This window comes from Suricata suricatta, chromosome 10 (genome assembly GCF_006229205.1).
Source record: "Suricata suricatta isolate VVHF042 chromosome 10, meerkat_22Aug2017_6uvM2_HiC, whole genome shotgun sequence".
NCBI lineage: Eukaryota > Metazoa > Chordata > Mammalia > Carnivora > Herpestidae > Suricata > Suricata suricatta.
In genome coordinates this window covers 134,580,577-134,599,813 of record NC_043709.1, presented here as the reverse complement: position 1 = coordinate 134,599,813, position 19,237 = coordinate 134,580,577, and the positions used below count along the sequence as shown (strand labels likewise).

The 19,237-nt window shown below is 54.7% G+C and overlaps 1 protein-coding gene across 1 annotated transcript in view; it reads right to left on the bottom strand.

Moving 5' to 3' along the window:
* The window catches only part of PITRM1 (pitrilysin metallopeptidase 1), a 28,189-nt gene extending 9,201 nt beyond the window's left edge, over positions 1-18,988 (bottom strand). Inside the window, exons 1-13 of the mRNA XM_029955599.1 lie at positions 18,902-18,988; positions 16,550-16,652; positions 14,006-14,112; positions 13,639-13,790; positions 13,138-13,252; positions 12,968-13,064; positions 11,793-11,953; positions 4,081-4,207; positions 3,737-3,825; positions 3,011-3,139; positions 2,263-2,376; positions 1,971-2,067; positions 1,281-1,460 (exon numbers count right to left, since the gene is read on the bottom strand). Of these exons, the coding sequence (XP_029811459.1) occupies positions 1,281-1,460; positions 1,971-2,067; positions 2,263-2,376; positions 3,011-3,139; positions 3,737-3,825; positions 4,081-4,207; positions 11,793-11,953; positions 12,968-13,064; positions 13,138-13,252; positions 13,639-13,790; positions 14,006-14,112; positions 16,550-16,652; positions 18,902-18,954 (1,524 nt within the window). The 5' untranslated portion in view covers positions 18,955-18,988. The remainder of the gene's footprint in view (positions 1-1,280; positions 1,461-1,970; positions 2,068-2,262; positions 2,377-3,010; positions 3,140-3,736; positions 3,826-4,080; positions 4,208-11,792; positions 11,954-12,967; positions 13,065-13,137; positions 13,253-13,638; positions 13,791-14,005; positions 14,113-16,549; positions 16,653-18,901) is intronic.
* Positions 18,989-19,237: the final 249 nt, after the last annotated feature.

Below are 19,237 nucleotides of genomic sequence, written 5' to 3'. Positions count from 1 at the left end.
CACCGACCTCAATTCTGCAAGTTCTGTGGGTCACATGCTACCAAACAGCACCACCGGCTGCAGGAAATCCTTCGGGAAAGGAAGGGTCAGTCGCTGCAGCAAACTCCACTGCTTGTCTTGTTCCAGAAACAGCCACCGCCAGCGGGACCCGCCACAGCCGGCACCACTGAGGCAGGGCCCCCCACTGGGAAGACTGGGACTCCCTGAAAGCTCAGGAGCTTGGCATTTTTTAGCAACAAAGTGTTTTTACCTAAGACGTGCTTGTTGTGGTTTTCTGGCCAGAATGCCACGGCACACTTACTACAGAGTAAACATAACTTTCAGATGTGCTGGGAAACCGAGAAATTCACTGGACTCGCCTCATTTCCACACTCGCTCTACTGCGGTGACCCGGAGCCACACGCAAGTATCTCCGGGGTGCAGCTTGTAGAAGGGAACCTGGACGCTCACCAGACACGGGAAGCTACACGACACGTTCGTCAACCACCAGCAGGTTCAAGAATAAATACCTGGAGACAGACGTCCAGACAGAACCTACTGAAAACTAAAGGACCCACAAAGTCAGCGCGGAAGCGCGATGTGCACACAGTTAACACGCACACGAAAAACAAGGAAAGACCGCAAAGCCCAGTGAGTAACCCCTGTCCACACGTTTGGTAAACAGAAAAGTGAGCTCCACCCCGAACAAAGTCAGCAGGATAAAGGAAACGGTGAAAATCAGATCGCACGTAAGCCTTCTTCACTCAGACTGGTCTGAGTCACAAAGCTTCAGATGCACGAAGAAAAGAGCAGGGAGACGAAGCTCAGAGACGGAAGAGGGGGCATCAGCACTGACAGCGCCAGAATCAGAGCTCCGGGCGCTCTGGACCGCACAGGCCAAACGGGACCACCCGCAAGGAACACGTTCCCAAAGCCACACCCCCACCAAGACTGAAGCATGAAGAAACAGAAACGTCTGAGGAGATGGAGAACTAATGAGGACACGGGATCAGCAGTTTACAAAACAACGACAACAATGACGCGGACAGTCCAGGACTTGCTCAGGGTGGGTTCCACCAACTTTTAACGACACGTGAACACCACGTCTTCTCAAAGCCTTCCAGAACTGAGAGGTGAACAGGAGAATCTTTCAACGACATGGAAAAGAATGCCTCCAGATGTTTTACACAGACGTGTATTCATCTATGAGAAACACACTCACGTGTTCACATAGAAAGACAAGTTGCATCGGAATCCGGAAATTTGTATTTTTTAAGTTATTACGAGCATTAGTCACTAACTAGGACATGATGTCGCCATTCAGGTAAATTCTCCAGGCCTCTTACCTTAAAGTACTGTTTGACCTTCTGCTGCAGGAACTCTGGATTGTCCTTGAGGCACTGCCGGAAGCGGGCCACCTGGCCGCCCAGCTGCAGCAGCTCCACGGGGTCCCCGTCGTGGTTCCAGCAGGGGGCGATGTACTGCAGCAATCACAGACCACAGGCACCTGACTCGGCGCGGGCCCTGCGCTTGCTCAGCGAGCGGCAAACGTGACATTTTATTAGAGTACCAGTTTCTGTCTTTAAAAATACTGTTCGAAAACGGTCATCCTTCAGTTAGGAACATTTCAAATCTGTTTCTTTCTAATAATAAAGAACAGGTTTTTAAATTATTTTTAGAAAACATAATTACCAACTACCAACAGTTATAAACCTCTATCTGTAAGTATTTGGTGGTGATCTATCTCGTGTAAAAACGTAAGCTTTCAAAAAGCCGATTACATTGGTAAAGACACAGCCTATTACAAAACTAAGTTAAAAATAAGCACAGCAGACCCCAAACAGCTCAGCTCTCAAGGCTCAGATGAAAGGCGCTGGGAATGCCCGTATTTCAGGGCTGTCAAGTACCCACTGGTCCGGAAAGTTAAAGCAAAACAAAACGCGCCAACAGAGCACGAGAGGAAGGAGGCAGGGGAGAAGTTAGTTACACACAGACGTCAGGGTGAGCCCGAAGCTGACGGACTGGTGCTTCATCTGTATTTCGATTTTATGAAGGAGAGCCTCGATCTGGTCATCGTCGAATCCTTTCCTGGAAGACGGAGAACGGAGATGTTGACAAGAAATAAATGATTCTGCAACGAGGCGGACGGGACATCTGAACAACCGTAAGGACGTGAACACGCGTTTGAGGAGGCAAAAAGCCCAACGAGGTGGGGGTGGGGGCCCCCGCGTGGAAAACGTCAGGGAGGCAGGAGGCCAGCCGCCGGCCGCTGCCCCCACGCACCGGAGCACCTCCTCGACGGTCCTGTCGATGATGTCCCGGACGGCCTGGACGTCCTGCGCGGCGACGCCCTGGAGGCCCACGCTGAAGTAGGCGTCCCTGGTGCAGCCGTTGTACCTGTGACACAGGGCGGATGGCGCCCGTCACACGGGGCGGACGGTGCCGCAGGGGGCGGCACGCCTCACTGGAAGGTCACACGCTCTCCACCACACGGCCACCGACCCTCGAGACGCCCACGTCTTCCACCAGAACGCCAACGACAGCAGGGCCCTGCGGTGTCTGCTCCGCACATACACGCACACTCGGTTACATGCGTGTCCATTTACCATTTCTAGAAACCAACGCCGTTTAAGCTTCATAGAGTTAGGGCAAAATTAAATCTAGAAACAACCAACCTCTGAGCTTTTACAAAATTTAAGATTTGAAAGAGTCTTTAACAACCCGGCTTTTAGAACGGGCGGCAGTGTGCCGCTGAGGGACCCTGAACAGCGGTCTTTCCTCTTTCTCTACCCAGACGCCCCCTCCAGGAGGGGTGCGCTATCCGTACCGGACCCACGATGTGACACGCAGCTCTGTGCTGGGGGCGGGGGCAGAGCCGTCCTGTGACCGTGGGTGTCGGACGTCCCGCACCCCGACCCCCGCCCACCAGGCACCAGCACCCCTCCCTGGTGCCCCGACCAGAAATGTGTCCGGACACTGCCACACCAAAACTGGCCCCAATGCAAACTACTGACCTGACCATGAAACTTACCCAACGTCAGGAGAGAAGTCCGTGCCCAGCCCAGACTCAATCAACGCTTTGTAGAAGGGCGAGTTAGGTCCACTGATCAGGAGTGAAGACAGGAGGTTTAACGTGAAGGCTTCAAACGTGTCAGTGATGCTGAATGTGAAGGGGGCGGGGGGAGAAAGACCACTGACCCTCACCAATGCTTTCAAAATCAGTAAAACCACCAGTAAAGCAACACTTTACTGACCTAATACAAACTCTTGCATTTTTGCCTCTATTTTAAAGTATATGGATGAGAGAATAATTATTTTCTGGTTTGCATGGCTTGGGGTCCCACACCGCGAGCTGATCTGGGCCCCCGCACCTCCGTGACAACCGCATGCCCACGAGAGGACAGCAGCGGGGCGAGGGCCCCGCCTCTACAACCAGAGAGTTCTGGGTGTCGCCCGTTGCTGTCCCGCCCGTGTTCACTGCGCCCCTCTCCCGCTCGATGGCACCGGGGACCCCACCCCCGCAAGTGCTAAGTGCTGTCCGAGCCGGCTTCCCCCGCAGAAACAGGCTAACGTGCAGCGAGAAGTCACATGTTTCTGGACACCTGGTGGGCCCCCCCCCCGCGCCCCCCGGGCCGCCGAGCCCTCCCTGCCTCCGCTGGCTGCTGGGCGTGCAAACCCCGGCCGCCGACCACCTGCACTCGGAGACCCCACCTCCTAACCTGCCAGCCTGCCTGCCCGGCCTCCCAGCGACACTCACTCCGGTAAGAGGAAGCCGACCCCGACGGTGGTCTGTCTGGACGACTCCGCAGCCAGCGAGTCTGGGCCACACGTGATCTGGAATTCTCTCTGTAAGACGACACGATGCTGTGAGTTTGTGCAGAGTGTGAGGAGGCAGGTTTGCTCTGGCGTAGGTTAGCGGTAGGGTACACAGTGTTCCGAGACGCTTTCCACCAAGGTAGCTTTCTTCTCAAACAACGTTCCTTAGCCTCGAGAGGCTCTTACATTCACGTCCGAGCCCTCAACGCCGGAACACCCTGATGAACGCGCAGTTCGCGTCTCCATCTCCACGCACTGAGCGTGTGTTCTCCGGACGGCACTTACTGGCTTATCCCAAGGCTTCTGAGCGGGCACTGCGGTATTTGGCTCAATTTTCTCAAATTTGCTCAGTGCTTCCTCGTGAATTTGTTTCAGATGCTGTTCTAACGGGAAATCGCCGTACGTGAAGAACCTGAAACGTTCAGAGAATGTATCAAAGTCCGTCCTCAGTTGACGTGTTTAGAAACCTACACGACAGCTTTCCATGTAAAACGGACGGCACACAGAGCAGCAGAAGCCCAAGCCCCCTCACCCCACGGAGACCTGAGCCAGCCCCGTCGTGGGAAGGAAGCCAGAGACCACGCGCCCCAGCAGAACCGACGCCACAGCCCAACGCAGAGGGGACACACCCAAGAGGGAAGGAAGGGCGGTGGCGTGGCCGTGGGGAGCCCCGGGACAGCTGGCTGTGAGAACCTCGAGTTCTGATGACCAGGGAGACTTGAACCTGGAACCCTGAACACCAGCAGGCTCTTTCTTGGAGAACCCGGAGGGGACAGGGAGCGGAATCCCTGCCCTTAAAGAGACAGCATGACAGCCAGCCAGGGAGACAAAGCACAGAGCCCGCGTGTCCCGAGGGGCAGAGACGACGGGGGACTCCTCCGGGAACAAAGGAGCAGGTGGGCGCCACTTCCGTCCCCTGCCCCCGGTGCCCAGACAGCCCAGCTCCGGCAACTGGGACCTAGCCGCCCACACGCCCCCCCGCCCGGTGCGCCTCAGCCCGGGGCCGGGTCCCCTCCCACAGCACAGGGCACCTTCCTGCTAAGCAGCGGTGCTGACAGCAGCTGGTCACCTCCAGCGGACGACACACACACCTTGTGAACTGTGTGCCCCGTGCACGTGCACGCTGAGGTCCCCCCGGCCAACCCCAGTCTCCTGGATGGCAGCACGTCCCCTCTGGAAGAGGACCGGCGTCACCTTGCTAAAGATGTCCACTACTGTTCACAGCAAGGGACACGGCTGACCTTCCTGACACCCAGAAACAGACACAGGGCGAGGCACAGTGAGGACACAGAGGATGTGTCCCAAGTGAAAGAGCTGAACAAACAGCAGCAAGAAACCGAAGCAAAATGGAGAAAAGTAACATGCCTGATGGAGAATTTAAAGTAACGCTCACAAAGATACTCACTGGGCTTGAGAAAGGAGTGCAGGGCCCCGGGGAGACCCGCGACAGACAAGGAGCCAATCAGAGACCAAGAACACCGACGAAACACCGGGTGGAGGAGACCGCAGACCGGAGGGAGAAAAGGGGAGTCATCAAGCTGAGCAGGGAGAGGAAAGAATTCTGCAAATGACAAGAGCTTCCGGAGCCCAGTGGCCTCATCTGATGCAGCGGCATCTGCACTTTAGGGATTCCAGAAGAAGAGGAGAGGAGAGAGAAAAGGGGGCAGAGAGCTTATCTGAAGGAATAACAGCTGAAAACGTCCTTAACCCGAAGAAATCCAGATCCAAGAGGCCCAGAGGGCCCCGACATAACCAAGCCACGGAGGCCCACGCCAAGACACCTAGTCATTAAAATAGCAAAAACAGTGATAAAGAGGAAATTTTAAAAGCCACGAGCGGATGTGTCCCCAGAAACCATGCAGGCCTGCAGGGCGCTGCGTGACGCGCTCGGTGCTCAGGGGAACACTTTGCAGCCAGCGACACTCTGCTCAGAAAGGCCACCGTTTCGGACAGAAGGAGAGAGAGTTTCTCAGATAAACAGAAGTTAAGGAAGTTCGTGATGACACTAACCCTACAGGCTGTTAAAGGGGCTCCGGTGGGAAGGAAAGGCCATTAACGAGAGCAGGGAAAGTGAGAAACACAACAGAGTCACAAGTCTGTCTGTAAAACCGCCAAGGGACTCACTGCATAAAAGGATGCGAAGATGACACCACGTACGTAAAATAAGGGGCGGGGGAAACTGCGCTCAGACTCGATACGGCTGCGGTGTGCCAACCTAATGGTCGCCGTTTATCAAACACCAGTAACAGATTTCGTGAAAAGAATCCAAGTGCATCACTCAAGAAAACCAACTTACGGTGAGAGAACAGGGAAGAAAGGGACAGAGAAGAACTAGAAAAACAACCATAAAACAAGTAATAAAATGGCAGTAAGTACCTACCGATCAGTAACTGAATGTACACAACCAAATGCCCCAATCAGACTACAGGGTGACGGAACACATAAAAAACCAGGCCCATCTATATGCTGCCTACAGAAGACTCGTTCGGTCCGAAGGGCACCTGCAGGCTGATCGCCGGGGATGGAGAAACATCTGCTGTGCAAGTGGAAGTGAAAAGAAAGCCAGGGTAGCAACGCTTACACGGGATGGCATGAACCTGAAAACAAAGTCTGTAACAGGACCCAAAGCAGCGCACTATGTAATCATAATCATAATCATAATCATTATGATTATAAATCACGGAGCCCTGGGTGGCTCAGTCCGTTGAACATCTGACTTCAGCTCAAGTCATGATCTCACGGTTTGTGAGTCCGAGCCCCCCGTCTGGCTCTGTGCCGACAGCTAGCTCAGAGCCTGGAGCCTGTCTTTGGATGCTGTGTCTCCCTCTCTCTGACTCTCCACCAATTGCACTCTTTCTAAAATAAATGTTTAAAAAAAAAAAAAGATTTTTTTAAATAAGATGTAACAACTATAATATTTTGCTCAACACAGAAATACCCAGTACATAAAGCAGCTAATGACAAACACAACGGAAGTAACTGATAGTAATATAGTAATAGTAGGTAACGGTAACACCCCATTTACATCAATGGACAGATCTTCTAACCAGAAAATTAAAAAAAAAAAAACCTGTGGTTTTGAATGATACACTGGACCCAATGGATATAACAAATACTCAAAACATCCAACCTAAAACAACAGAATACACAGTTTTTTCAAGTGCACATGGAATATTCCCCAGAATAGATCACATATTATGGCACAAAACAAGTGTCAACAAGCTCAAAAAGACTGAAGTCATACCACACATCTTTCCTGATCACAACACCATGATAACTCAAAATCAATCACAAGAAAAAATCCGGAAAGAGCACAAATATATAGAGGTTAAGTAACGTGCTACTAAAAACTGAACATGTCAAACAAGACGACATCAAAAAACACGTGGAAACAAATGAAAATGAAAACACAGTGGCCCCAAATCCTTTTGTTGGTATAAGAAGGAAGTTTATAGCAACACAGTCCTACCTCAAGAAGCAAGAAAAATCTAGACAACCTAACCTTCCACCTAAAGGATCTAGAACAACAAAGAAAACCCAAATCAGCAGAAGGAAGGAAATAGATCAGAGCAGAAATAAATGATACGTAAAACTAAAAAAGCAGATATCCAGGGAACCAGGAACTATTTCTTCTACCAACAAAACTAACTGATAAACCTTTATGAGGATTCATGAAAAAAAGGAAGGATTCAAACAAAACCAGAAACGAGAGGAGAAAGAACAGCCAATACCACAGAAATACAAAGAATTGTAAGAGAACATTATGAAAACCTGTATGCCAACAACTTGGACAACCTAGAAGAAATGGATAAATTCCTGGAAACATATAAACTACCAAAACAGAGTGGAAAATTTGAACAGACCAATGACCAGGAGAGAAGCAGAGTCGGTAATCGAAAACCCCTAATAAACCAAAGCCTGAGACCGGATGGCACCACAGGCGAATTCTACCAAACATCTCAGACTTTTCCCAAAAATAGAAGAAAACTTCCAAATTCACCCTATGAGGCCAGCATTACCCAGATACCAAAACCAGATAAAGGCATCACACAAAAGAGACCTACAGCCATTAACTCTGATGTACTCAGAGACAAAATCTTTAACAAAATATTAGCGATCCAAATCTAACAATGTATTTAAAAGATTATTCACTGTGATCAAGTGCGATCTGTTCTCAGGAAGCAAAGACAGTTCAATATTCACAAATCAATCAGTGTGCTACGGCACATCAGTAAGAGAAAGGACAAAGGGGCACCTTGGTGACTCAGTTAAACGTCTGACTCTTGGTTTGGGCTCAGGTCATGATCTCATGCTTCATGAGGTCACGCCCCGCATAGGCCTCTGTGCGCTGCCAGTGAGGAGCCTGCTTGAGATTCTCTCTCAGCCCTTTCCCCACTCACACATGTGTTCCTCTCTCTCACTTTCAAAATAAACTTAAAAAAGTATTAAAAACAGTAAGATCGTCCAACAAAAACAATGTCCATTAATGATAAAACCCCCAACATCATAAAGGCCATATGTGAAAAGCCACCAGCTAACGTCACAGTGACTGGGGAAAACCAGCGCTTTTCCCCCAAAGTCAGGACAAGAATGTCTACCCTCATCACGATTATTCGACACGGCACTGAAGCCCCAGGCAGCGCTCAGACAAGGCAAAGGGGTAAAAGGCATCCACACTGGGAAGGAAGAACCGAAACTGTCACTACTTGCAGATGAAACACTAAGCACAGAAAACCGCAGGACTCCACCCAAACACTACTAGAATTGATACATGAATTCTGGAAAATTACAGGAACCAAATCAACAAACAGAAATCTGCTGCATTCCTCAACACTAATAATGAAGTTGCGAAAAAGAATTTTTTGTTTAAAAAAACTCTCATTTACAATTGTACCAAAAATACTAAAATACCCAGGAATAACTAATCTGAGGAGGAGGAAGATCCACTCTCTGAAGACTATAAAACACTGACGACACAAATGGAAGATGACAGAAACAAACGGAAAGACGTTCCACGCCAGGGACTTGAGAGCAAGTACCGGTAAGATGTCCACACGGCTCAAAGCGATCTATAGATTTCCTGCAATCCCGATCAGACCACCAGTATTTTTCACAGAACTACCACAAATAATCCCAAAATGTGTACTGAACCACAAAAGAACCCCACACATTTCCCAGTAATCGCAATATTGAGTATTTACCCAAAAAATATAAAACACTGACCCAAAGGGACATATGCGGGCACCCCCGTGTTTACTGCAGCACAATTATCTGTGCAAGTCCCGGAGTGCCCCCCCCCCCCACAGAAGGGTGAGGAAAATGCGGTGTGGATATTTATACACACACAGGATGGAATACGATCATGAGAAAGAATGATGTTTCACCATCTGCAACGACACAGATGGAGCCAGAGGAGATAATGCTAAGGAAAAGTACCAGCCAGAGAAAGTGAAAGTGATCTCATTCATCTGTAGAACTTAATAAAGAAAACATAGGAACAAAGGGAAAATGAGACAAACGAAAACAACAGTTTTTATTATTTTTTTGAATTTTTAAGTTTATTTTGAGAGAGGGAGAGGGAAAGAGTGAGTTTTTAAGCAAGGGAGGGGGAGAGAGAGAGAGAAAGAGAATCCCAAACAGGCCCCGCAAAGTGAGCAAAGAGCCTGACACAGGGCTTGAACTCACGAACCCCAAGACCATGATGTGAGCCAAAACCAAGAGTCGGGCACTTAACCGAATGAGCCCTGCAGGCACCCCCAAACCAGAACAAGTCTTAACTGTAGAAAAGGAACAGACGGTTGCCAGAGGGGAGGCGGCTGGGGTGTAAGAGGTGACGGAAGCCCCGAAGGGCACGGACTCGTGTGGAACTGCCAATCACAATACTGTCCGCCCGAAACTCACAGGACGCGGGACTTAACTACAGAACTGGAGTAAAACGTAAAAACGGAAGGTACGCACAGGCAGCAGATAAATAACAAATTCGTCCCATATAGCGATGAAGTCTGTATAAAAATACATTTTTCCACTTTAACTACAAGACCAAACACAGGCTTCTGATCTCTTAATGATAGGTGGCGCAAACCCATCATGATCACGCAAACAGGTTGAATTACATGTAGATCTGCCTAAAGTTTAGTGTGAACGTACTATATAAAGTGTTCCAAGAACGAAGTAACTTGTGCGTTAAAATGCTTCACGGCCTCAGCCACAGGCTGCAGCCCTCCAGCCCGCCAACAAACCAAACAATTTCACAAAGTTCAGTGAGGCTACAAGTTTCAGATTGCATGTTTTTAAGACAGCACATCTGGGGGCGCCTGGGGGGCTCAGTCGGTTAGGCGTCCGGCTTCGGCTCAGGTCATGATCTCACGGTTTGTGGGTTCGAACCCCATGTTGGGCTCTGTGCTGACAGCTCAGAGCCTGGAGCTGCTTCAGATTCCGTGTCTCCCTCTCTCTCTGACCCTCCCCTGCTCACCCTGTCTCTCTCTCTCAAAAATAAAAAACACTAAAAAAAAATTAAAAATAAATCAACAACAAAATAAGACAGCGCGCCGGTCCAGGAGAGGAAGGGCCCAGGGACAGAGCTTATATGTGTTCATATATTTTTATACACTGTCCTCTGAGCGAAGATTCACCAGTACAGAAACCAGAGCGGGGGCTGCAGAGCCAGGGGTGGGCGGCCTGGGCCAGAGGGGTGCACACGTGCAGCTGTAGGGTGAGTCCCGGGATCAAGGACAGCACGGTGGCCTGTCACAACGCTGGACTGTACACGCCCTGCACGGCCCAAACCGCCGCGGGCACCCAGAACACGATGCCACCGTCAGTTACGGCCCAGGAAGATAAACGAGCCGGATTCTGAGAACGGGTATCTGGAAGGCCCTGGCGAGCTCTGCGCTCAGCGGTTCCGGGAGCGGCGGCCGGTAAGCGGCACAGGCCCCTCGCACCAGAACGGGCCGAGGCCCGGGGCAGGGGACAGAGCCGGCTGTCGAAGACGGAGGAGGCCGAAGAAAGAGACGATGACCTGAAAGGAATTCCCGCGGCCACAGCTGGAGCCGTCTGAGCGTCAGGGGGTAAAACCAGATCTCATTTGATCACATAATCTCAAATGTACAAACGTCTAAGAGGTCAAAACGGTATCACAAATGAGAGAGACGGAAGGGGACAACAGCAAAGCCCGCCCGTCACCCCCAGAGGAGCTGTGTCACCGCCCGCTCCCAGACAACCAGAGGGCGGCACCCCAGGGCCGCCTGGCAGCCCAGTGACGGGGTGCGCAGCCTCGCCACGTCCTGCCCACGGGGGCGACCTGCCACAATTCTTTAGAAAACCCGATGAACTCCAGGAAGGGGAGCGCTCCGGGCAAGAAGCACGCGGGCCAGTCGGTAAGTCCGCAGAGGCGGCACTAACAGGTGGACCAGGGACAGGACGCTCACAGACGCGGACACCGGCCCAGACGCGTCCCCAGGGAGACAAGCAGCTGCGCCCGGTGCGCGGGCCGGCAGTGCGGCCACCCGAGTCCCCCAGCGTCCCGCAGCAGGCGTCTGCCGACGCGGGACGGAGCCTCAGGGACAGGTCACAAACTGAACAGGACAGCTGAACCACCGGGGGCGCCTGGGGGGCTCAGACAGTCAGGCGTCTGACCCGACTTCAGCCCGGTGGTCTCAGGGTTTGTGGGAAGGGGCCTCGCGCCGGGGCCCACACGGACAGTGCAGAGCCTGCTCCAGACTCTCCCTCCTCCTCGGCCCCTCCCCTGCTCGCATTCTCTCCTTCTCAAAAATGAAAATGAAACCACAAAACTTAAAAATAAGGAGTTCTTGCCGCAGACGTTCGGGACGGGAGTCACCGCACCCGAGGGGCGACCGTTACGTGTGGAATCACGTGCGCTTCCAGAGCTCCTGAGCCGAGGGTCCTCGGCGGCGAGTGGGAGAAGCCGCGTCGTTCACTGTACGCAGACGGCCCCGGATCGACCCACCACCAGCCCGACGCTGCGGATGGCGCGTTACCTGGCGTTACTGGGGTGGTAATGGGTGGCGTGGAACTGTCTCAGCCGCTCCCAGGTGAGGTCTGGGATGCACAGCGGGTGGCCCCCGGAGACCACCGCGTACGTGTGGTCGGGCAGGAGGCGGCTCTGAAGGTGCTGTGAGAATATCCTCTCGTTGTCGGTCTTCAAATTAAAAAGCGACACACGTAAGTGCAAAGTAGCACACACGCGCGGCTAGGACGCTCCGCAGCTGGTCATGGGCCCTCGGGGGCACACAGCGGGAACGCGACCCGCGGCACGGCCAGCGCCGGCGTGCTGCGGCGGAGCCCGGCTCACCCCAGTGTGCACAGGACCCAGAGGAGAAGATCACCGTGCAGTGTGCGAGGTCCACACCCAGGGCGCCGCGGAGCGCCGGGCAGGGGTGTGTGCGACACGCCGTGCAAGGGCCCTGCCCGTGACCTGCGGGCGGGTCTGCGGGCTCCGAGCAAAGGCTGTAGGTCTAACTGCAGTTTGCAGAAGGTGCCGGAAGGCACAGGGCCCGAGCCACGTCTTAACAGCTAGAGCAGCAGCCGCGTCAGGGCAGGACTCCAGAGCGCAGGGCTGTGAGGACGGGCCCCAGGGAGAGGCTCCCTCACTGCCGGGTCTCAGGAGCCTTCACATCCTAAACCCCGGGGAGGCCCTGAGGAGCTTCCGATGATGCGGGTTTCCGATTACAGAGTGTGTGTACACGTAACTGTGCGGTGACAAACAAAGCTGACACCTTTTAAAAAAGTTACCTGTTCATTAGCAAACAGACTGTCCTATCTCCACTGGATCCCCTAATCTGCTTCTGGACCCGATACACTGTCGTCACATGACACGTGACACAGGCTCGGGGACTGCACTTGGGCGAGCACGAGGACACATGGCAACGTCTTATCACTGCTGTGCACGGTTTGATCTCCGGACCCCAGCAGCCCCGAAGCCATGGCCCACGAGCACAGCGGGACACCGGGTCCTAGGAAATCGGGAGTGTGGCCTCCTGCTGTCCTCTGGCCGTGCTGGCGGCACTGTCTCCTGGCGAGTTCAGCAACACCCGCACCAGAAGCGCATTAAGTGACGCAAGAGAACGTCACCTCTCTCCCAGACCTTTTCATATTCCAGTATTTTACCCGGGAAGACCATTTCAACACAATTGTACAAAAAGGAAAAACTCACAAATGCTCCCTTCATCTCATTAAAGACGACTCCTTTGAAGGTCAGGGGCGTCTGGGGGTCCCTGGGATTCTCATGTTCCAGTCGCCATCCTTCCTGCCTAAGGAGTGATCAGCGATTACCCAGTGACGGGACGTTCGAGCTCACGTCCAAGTCTGCCCGCCCGCACTCACCAGAAATCCAGTTCCCGCAAGCACGGGAAGAAGGCCGCATCCAGGTACACGGACAGGAGGTTCTGGAAGTCCTTGGGGTTTTGTGTGGAGAACGGGTACAGCGTATAATCGCTGGCTGGGTATGAACGAAGAGATTTCAGAGTTCTCCAGGTTCCCGGAAGCATTAGCCACTTGCAGCCCCCCCCCCCCCCCGACACAGAGCGAGCCCTGCTGTCCAGGGCAGGGACCCCGTCCCGGCTAGAAAGATGAGCCCATCCACAGGCCGCTGTGGCCGCCGCGCCCGCTGCCCTGTCCCCAAACACCGCCATCCAGCAGTAACGTAAGACTACGGACGTCAAATCTTCCAGCGGATTTTCCAGAGACATCTCAGCTGCCCCTCCCCGAAGATCCCCGTTTGTACAATCCGACCCGACGCGGCTTTCCTGGAAGATGGGAGTTCCAGCTGCGAACTCCAGGCTGGAGAAGGGAGCTGCCCCGCACCCAGGAGCCCCGCGGGCTGACCTGTGAAGGCGTTCATGAAGGTGGACAGGGACCGGTTCAGCATCTTGAAGAAGGGGTCTCTGCACGGGTACTTCTGGGAGCCGCACAGGACCGTGTGCTCCAGGACGTGCGGGACGCCGCTGCTGTCCAGGGGGGTGGTGCGGAACTGCACGCTGCGCGACACCGGGCGGCGAGGTCAGGGCGGCGCGGGGCCCTCTGAACTCGCGGCCCCGCACTGCCGGGGGGCGCGGGGACATCGCTGCCCTCAGCAAACACGCTCCTGGCCGCCGCCCACGCGACCGCTCATCCACACTACAAACTCGCAGCATCTGTAGCTTTAGACACAAATCCATTTACCCTTTTCCCCACGTGTCCCCGCAACACACACCTGAACAAGTTGTTTGTGTCCTCTCGGGCCAAGTGCAGGTATCTGGCTCCGGTGCCGTCATGGCTAAGCTTCACGGCGGTCAGGCACAGCTCCGGGATGTCGGTCACCTGGACGCGGAGAACCGAACTCAGGTGGGGAAGCACGGTGCAGGGACGTCCACTGCGCCCGCGGCAGGGCCGGGCCTGTCGGACGCTACTCGGGCAGCCCCGGGAGGCCGGCTGGCGGGGCGGGGGGCGCACCAGAAACCGCCCCGTCCAGACCCTGACCCTGCGAACAAGCGAAGCCGTGGGGCTGACGGTCCTACGCACCTCTTCTGAGCGCTTACTGCCAGCTAGACATCTTCCCAAGGGTGCGTGGTAATCCCGTGGGAGAGGGACCCTCACCCCCATCTACAGATGAGAACACTGAGGCGCAGAGCCGTGCTCACAGCGGGCGGCCCTGGAGGAGTCCTGCCCCCGCCAGCCACGCCCACTGTGCGCCTTCCTTTTCCACCGAGCTTTCTGGCCAGAGCGGCCGCAGCCTGGGACGGAACGTGGCTTCTCGGGTTCAGAGTCCCGAGGAGGTCCCCGAGTGGGCAGGGGTTCTCACCTGCTCCCTGCTCCGAAGAGGAGGCCCCAGGACGGCCCAAGTCACGGTGGTAAGAACAAACGCATCCTGCAGCGCCCCGGGGGGGCTCAGGTCATGATCTCAGGGTTCATGAGATCACGCGCTGACTGCGTGGAGCCTACTTGGGACTCTCTCTCCCTCTCTCTCTGCCCCGTCCCCGCTCCTCCTGCTCTCAAAATGGATAAAAAAAAATTTAGGGGCGCCTGGGGGGCTCAGTCGGTTGAGTGTCCAGCTTCGGCTCAGGTCATGATCTCGCGGTTCGTGGGTTCGAGCCCCACGTTGGGCTCTGTGCTGACGGCCAGCTCAGAGCCTGGAGCTGCTTTGGATTGTGTGTCTCCCTCTCTCTCTGACCCTTCCCTGCTCAGGCTGGAAACAATTTAATATTTTTTAAATAACAAAAGAATAAATAAATTTTTACATAAAATACTTGTAGATAATCCCCCCCCAAGCATCCGCCGTTCTCTAAGACTAGAGCAAATGCCTGCCTCCTCCCCGGACAGGCTGAAACAGGCTCCCCTGTTTTAAACTTGCGCACACTGTGGGGCACCTGGGGGGCTCAGTGAAGGGTCCGACGTCAGCTCAGGTCATGATCCCTCCTCAGGCTCTGTGCTGACAGCTCAGGGCCGGCAGCCTGCTTCCTATTCTGTCTTCCTCCCTCTCTGCCCCTCCTCCTGCTGGCAGTCTGCCCCTCTCTCTCTCAAAATCACATTAAAAAAAAATTAAGGAAAAACCAAACGACGCACCGTCACCCCCAGGATGGGAGCCTCCGATCTGCATGAGCCTGGCAGTCACTGCGGACATGGCCGCCCCGCCCCAGGCGTGTCCCGCACCTCGGCTCCGGGGCCGCAGCGGAGCATCACTAGGACAGCCACACTGCTCATCACCCCCACTGTGCAGGGGCTGGGGAAGGGTCTGTGCTCACAGCAAACTGCCAGCAGGGCAGAGATCAGAACCCGGGGGTCCCGAGTGCGTTCGGGGGCCTTGCTTGCAGAGGCCGGTGATGCCTGCCGAGCCTACAATGAGTAGATTACTTCTATCTCAGAACGGAGACCGATGCGTTTAAAATCACTCAATATGTGAACTGTCTGCCCCCAAACACTTTCCATGGTAACTACTCCTCAAACAAGGACCGTATTTTATCAGACGTTTCTACAAGACTTCTAAAACACAACTCTGAGTGAGGTCCTCACCAGTGGTGCCTGCTTGGAGTCCCAACCCCTCCACACGGCCCTCGGGGACTTCCCGAAGGCCCCTGCCCGCTGTCGGCAGCCCTCCGCCCAAGCTGCACCACGCCCTGTCCCTGCGCCCGGCCCGGAACGGCTGTCCCTAAGCGCCAGCCACAGGCAGGCGGCTCCCTTCTCCCAGAACCTGTCCCTCTGCCCCCACCCCCAGCCGGCTCCCCACACTCACACCAGGACACCCATCACCCTCCCCTTGTGTCCCAGCTGCCCCCGTGTCCTCCTGGGCTGTGAGCAGCCCCACCCTTCCCCTGCACTAAGTGTCACCCACAGCACTGGGCGGAGGGCCAGTCAATGATGTGAAATAGAGTTTTCAATTACTGCGTAAAAGGAAAAAACCCAACGTGAACACAAAATTCAATAAATTCAGGACCACAATCCGTCTTCCAGGATTCTGAAATCCCAAGGGCTCAAAACCAAAGTTTCTGCCTAAGTGTGGAACACACTCCTGCTAGGAAGACACGCCCCACGTGGACACGAGGTGGCTGGGGGCCGTCTTGACTCTGGACACAGACCCCTCCAGGTACTTCCTGAAATCTCAAGAGGCGCCAGGCCTCAAGGTGGGGGTCAGGGAAGGGTCGGGAACTGTACTTCCTGAAGCATCAGGAACTCCTTTCACTCGCCAACCCCACTCAGCAGAGCGCCCGGAGGGTCAGGGCCAGCCGGGCAGGGACAGAGACCCGCCCCCCGCAAGACGCACCTGGCTCACGGTGAAGCCGTGCAGCCGCTGTCCCACCCGGTGGCGGCGCGCCCGCTCGCAGGCTGTGGTGCCACTCGTCCTCCGGGCTCCGAGGCCGGCGCTGCTGCGGACGGACGGCAGTCAAGGTTAGATGCTTCTGCGGAGGCCTGTGGCTCAGGGATCACCAACACGGTGAGGACGGTTTTATGTGAAGACGTTTCAGGGACAAATTAAGCCTTACGTTCTCCAAACAGATGCCAGAAAACGAATCTCGGCAGTTTTTAGTAACGTTCTTTCAATTTTAAGACGTTTCCCTCAGCTCAGCTAAAGCCTCACAATATCAACTAATAAATGCACGTTGCAAGCCTTTTATAAGTAAATGCTCATAACTATAACGTAATTATGCTACCAATTTCCCTCACCTGCATAAAAACCAAGTCTCAGGTAGAAATGGCATTTCCCATCTCAGTACGCAGCGTCGCCACACACTCGTTACACACCCACGGAACTGGCACAGTAAGAGGTCAGACATCACCAGGAACCCTACACTGCAAGCTGGCTGGGCAAGTGGCAACCATTCCGGAATAACATCTGGCATCGCGTAGAGGTACGGGGGCGCTGGGCGGCTCAGTCGGTTGAGCATCTGACTTTTGAAGTTCCTGCAGGTCGTAATCTCATGGTGGGATGGAGCCCTGCGTCAGGCTCCCGGCTCACAGCGCGCAGAACCTGCTTGGGATTCTCGCTCTCCCTCCCCTGCTCTCTCTGTTTCTCTCCCTCTGCCCCTCCCCGGCTCTCAGTCTCTAAATAAGTAAACTTCTAAAAAATGGACTTAAAAGAAAGAGAAGTGATGGTGACCAGAGGGGAGGGTGTGGGGATGGGTGAAATAAAATACTTGCGTACGGGCAGCTACTGTGTGACTGGCACTTAATTTTATATAGGTACGTACACACAGACGTATAAAGAAGAGCAAGGAAATATACCAGAGAGACACCACACAGAGGGAGGGTCACAACTGTGTACGGGTAACCTGGGCAACAGGGACACAACGGTACTATATGCTTTACAGACTTTTCTACGTTAGCGATCTACCCCACAAAACGATTTCTTCTGAAGATACATGCAGAAAAGGGAAACAACGACAGCGAGGCTGAGTCGGTGGCCAAGAGGCAACATTAGGAAGATGTGCCATCATCAGGGACACCCTCCTTCCTGATTCAGCCGATTCCACAATTTCAGAAGAGGATTTTAAGCCGTTCTTCACCATCGAGAACGCAACCACAAAGAGCAAAGCTGGTGCCCAGCATGCACAAAAAGCACATGTCTTGGGCGCGCTCCTGGTCACCAACTACACGTGTAATGCCCCTACCACCAGGCCCAGGCGCAGCCCGGGACGACCGAACCACGCCCACGGGCACGCCCGATCCACGAACGCGCGCAGCAGAGACACGGAACCACGCTCCCGCGCAGCACGGGGACGCCTGACCCACGTCCACGCGCGGCCTACGGGGACCCCTCTGCTTCTTCACCTGAGCCAAAGCTAAGCCACACCATAAAAGACACCAGGTTCTGCGAATCAGCAGGGACACGCCTAGCCCACGATGATCATTCAAGGTTGGAGTGTCTCTTTTCTCCATAAACCGAGTCCACTTCTGTAAGCTGCAGTCCTACTAAGACTACACTGCGGCTTAAAGCAGCACCCCGGGGCGGAAGCCTCGGGTGTCTAGAGGCTCCCTGCCCACAACAAGTAACACCTGGAGTTAACCTGGCGGTTAATGAGAATCACAAGCCGGCAATTACTTTAATCACGCGTATTAAAATCCACATCAAAGCCCATTTTCACTTCAAAAGCCCGCACCCAGGGCCACCCACTCTGGGATCGCTTAAGGTCCCAGGGGCAAGGGCCTCCTTGGGCTGGACCCGCTTGGCACAGACTTTGGCTGCAGTTCCCAACCCTGGCAACTGGACAGGAACCCCCTTCCTTTGCTAGTGTAGACAATGGGAGGAGGACCCTTGTGCAGTCCCTCATCCAGACTCTGTAAGACTCTGGGGTCGGGCTCCCCGGAGAAGGGCCTCAGGGTCAGGCTCCGGGCTCCCCGGGAGAAGGTTCTCACTCAGGGTCAGGCTCTGGGCTCCCCGGGAGAAGGATCTTGGGGTCCGGGCTCCCTGAGTGAAGGTTCTCGGGGTCGGGCCCCAGGCTCCCCGGGAGAAGGGTCTCCGGGTCCAGGCTCCCGGAGCAAGGAGCAGTGGTGCGGCATCCCCGGGCCCGGACGACACCCGAAAACCTCCCAGGGTTTCCCACTGCTGGGACCGCCCCAGCCAACCTTACCCTCACCTCCCTTCCTCCCATCTTCCCTCCCACCCGCCCGCTCTCACCCGCCCCTCAGCCGCTGCAGAAAGCTCGGGGACCGCACGCCGCTGCGCCACATGGCTAGTGACCAGCACACGCCGACGCAGCTTCTCTTATCGCGACGCAGGGCGCGGGGGCGGAACGCACAGGCCACGATTCCATTGGTCAGCGCGCACGGCGACGCTCTCTCCAATAGGCTGCTGCAGCAAGGGGCGGGCTCCTGATGAGGCGGGGCGGGACTCGGGGGTGGTAGGTCACAGAGTGGGCGGGGTGATAGGGGCGGGGCGTCCCATGCATCTTAGAGTAATTGCACGGCGGGGGCGGGGCCCGCGTGAGGAGTCCAGTGAGGGAGCAGCTGGGGG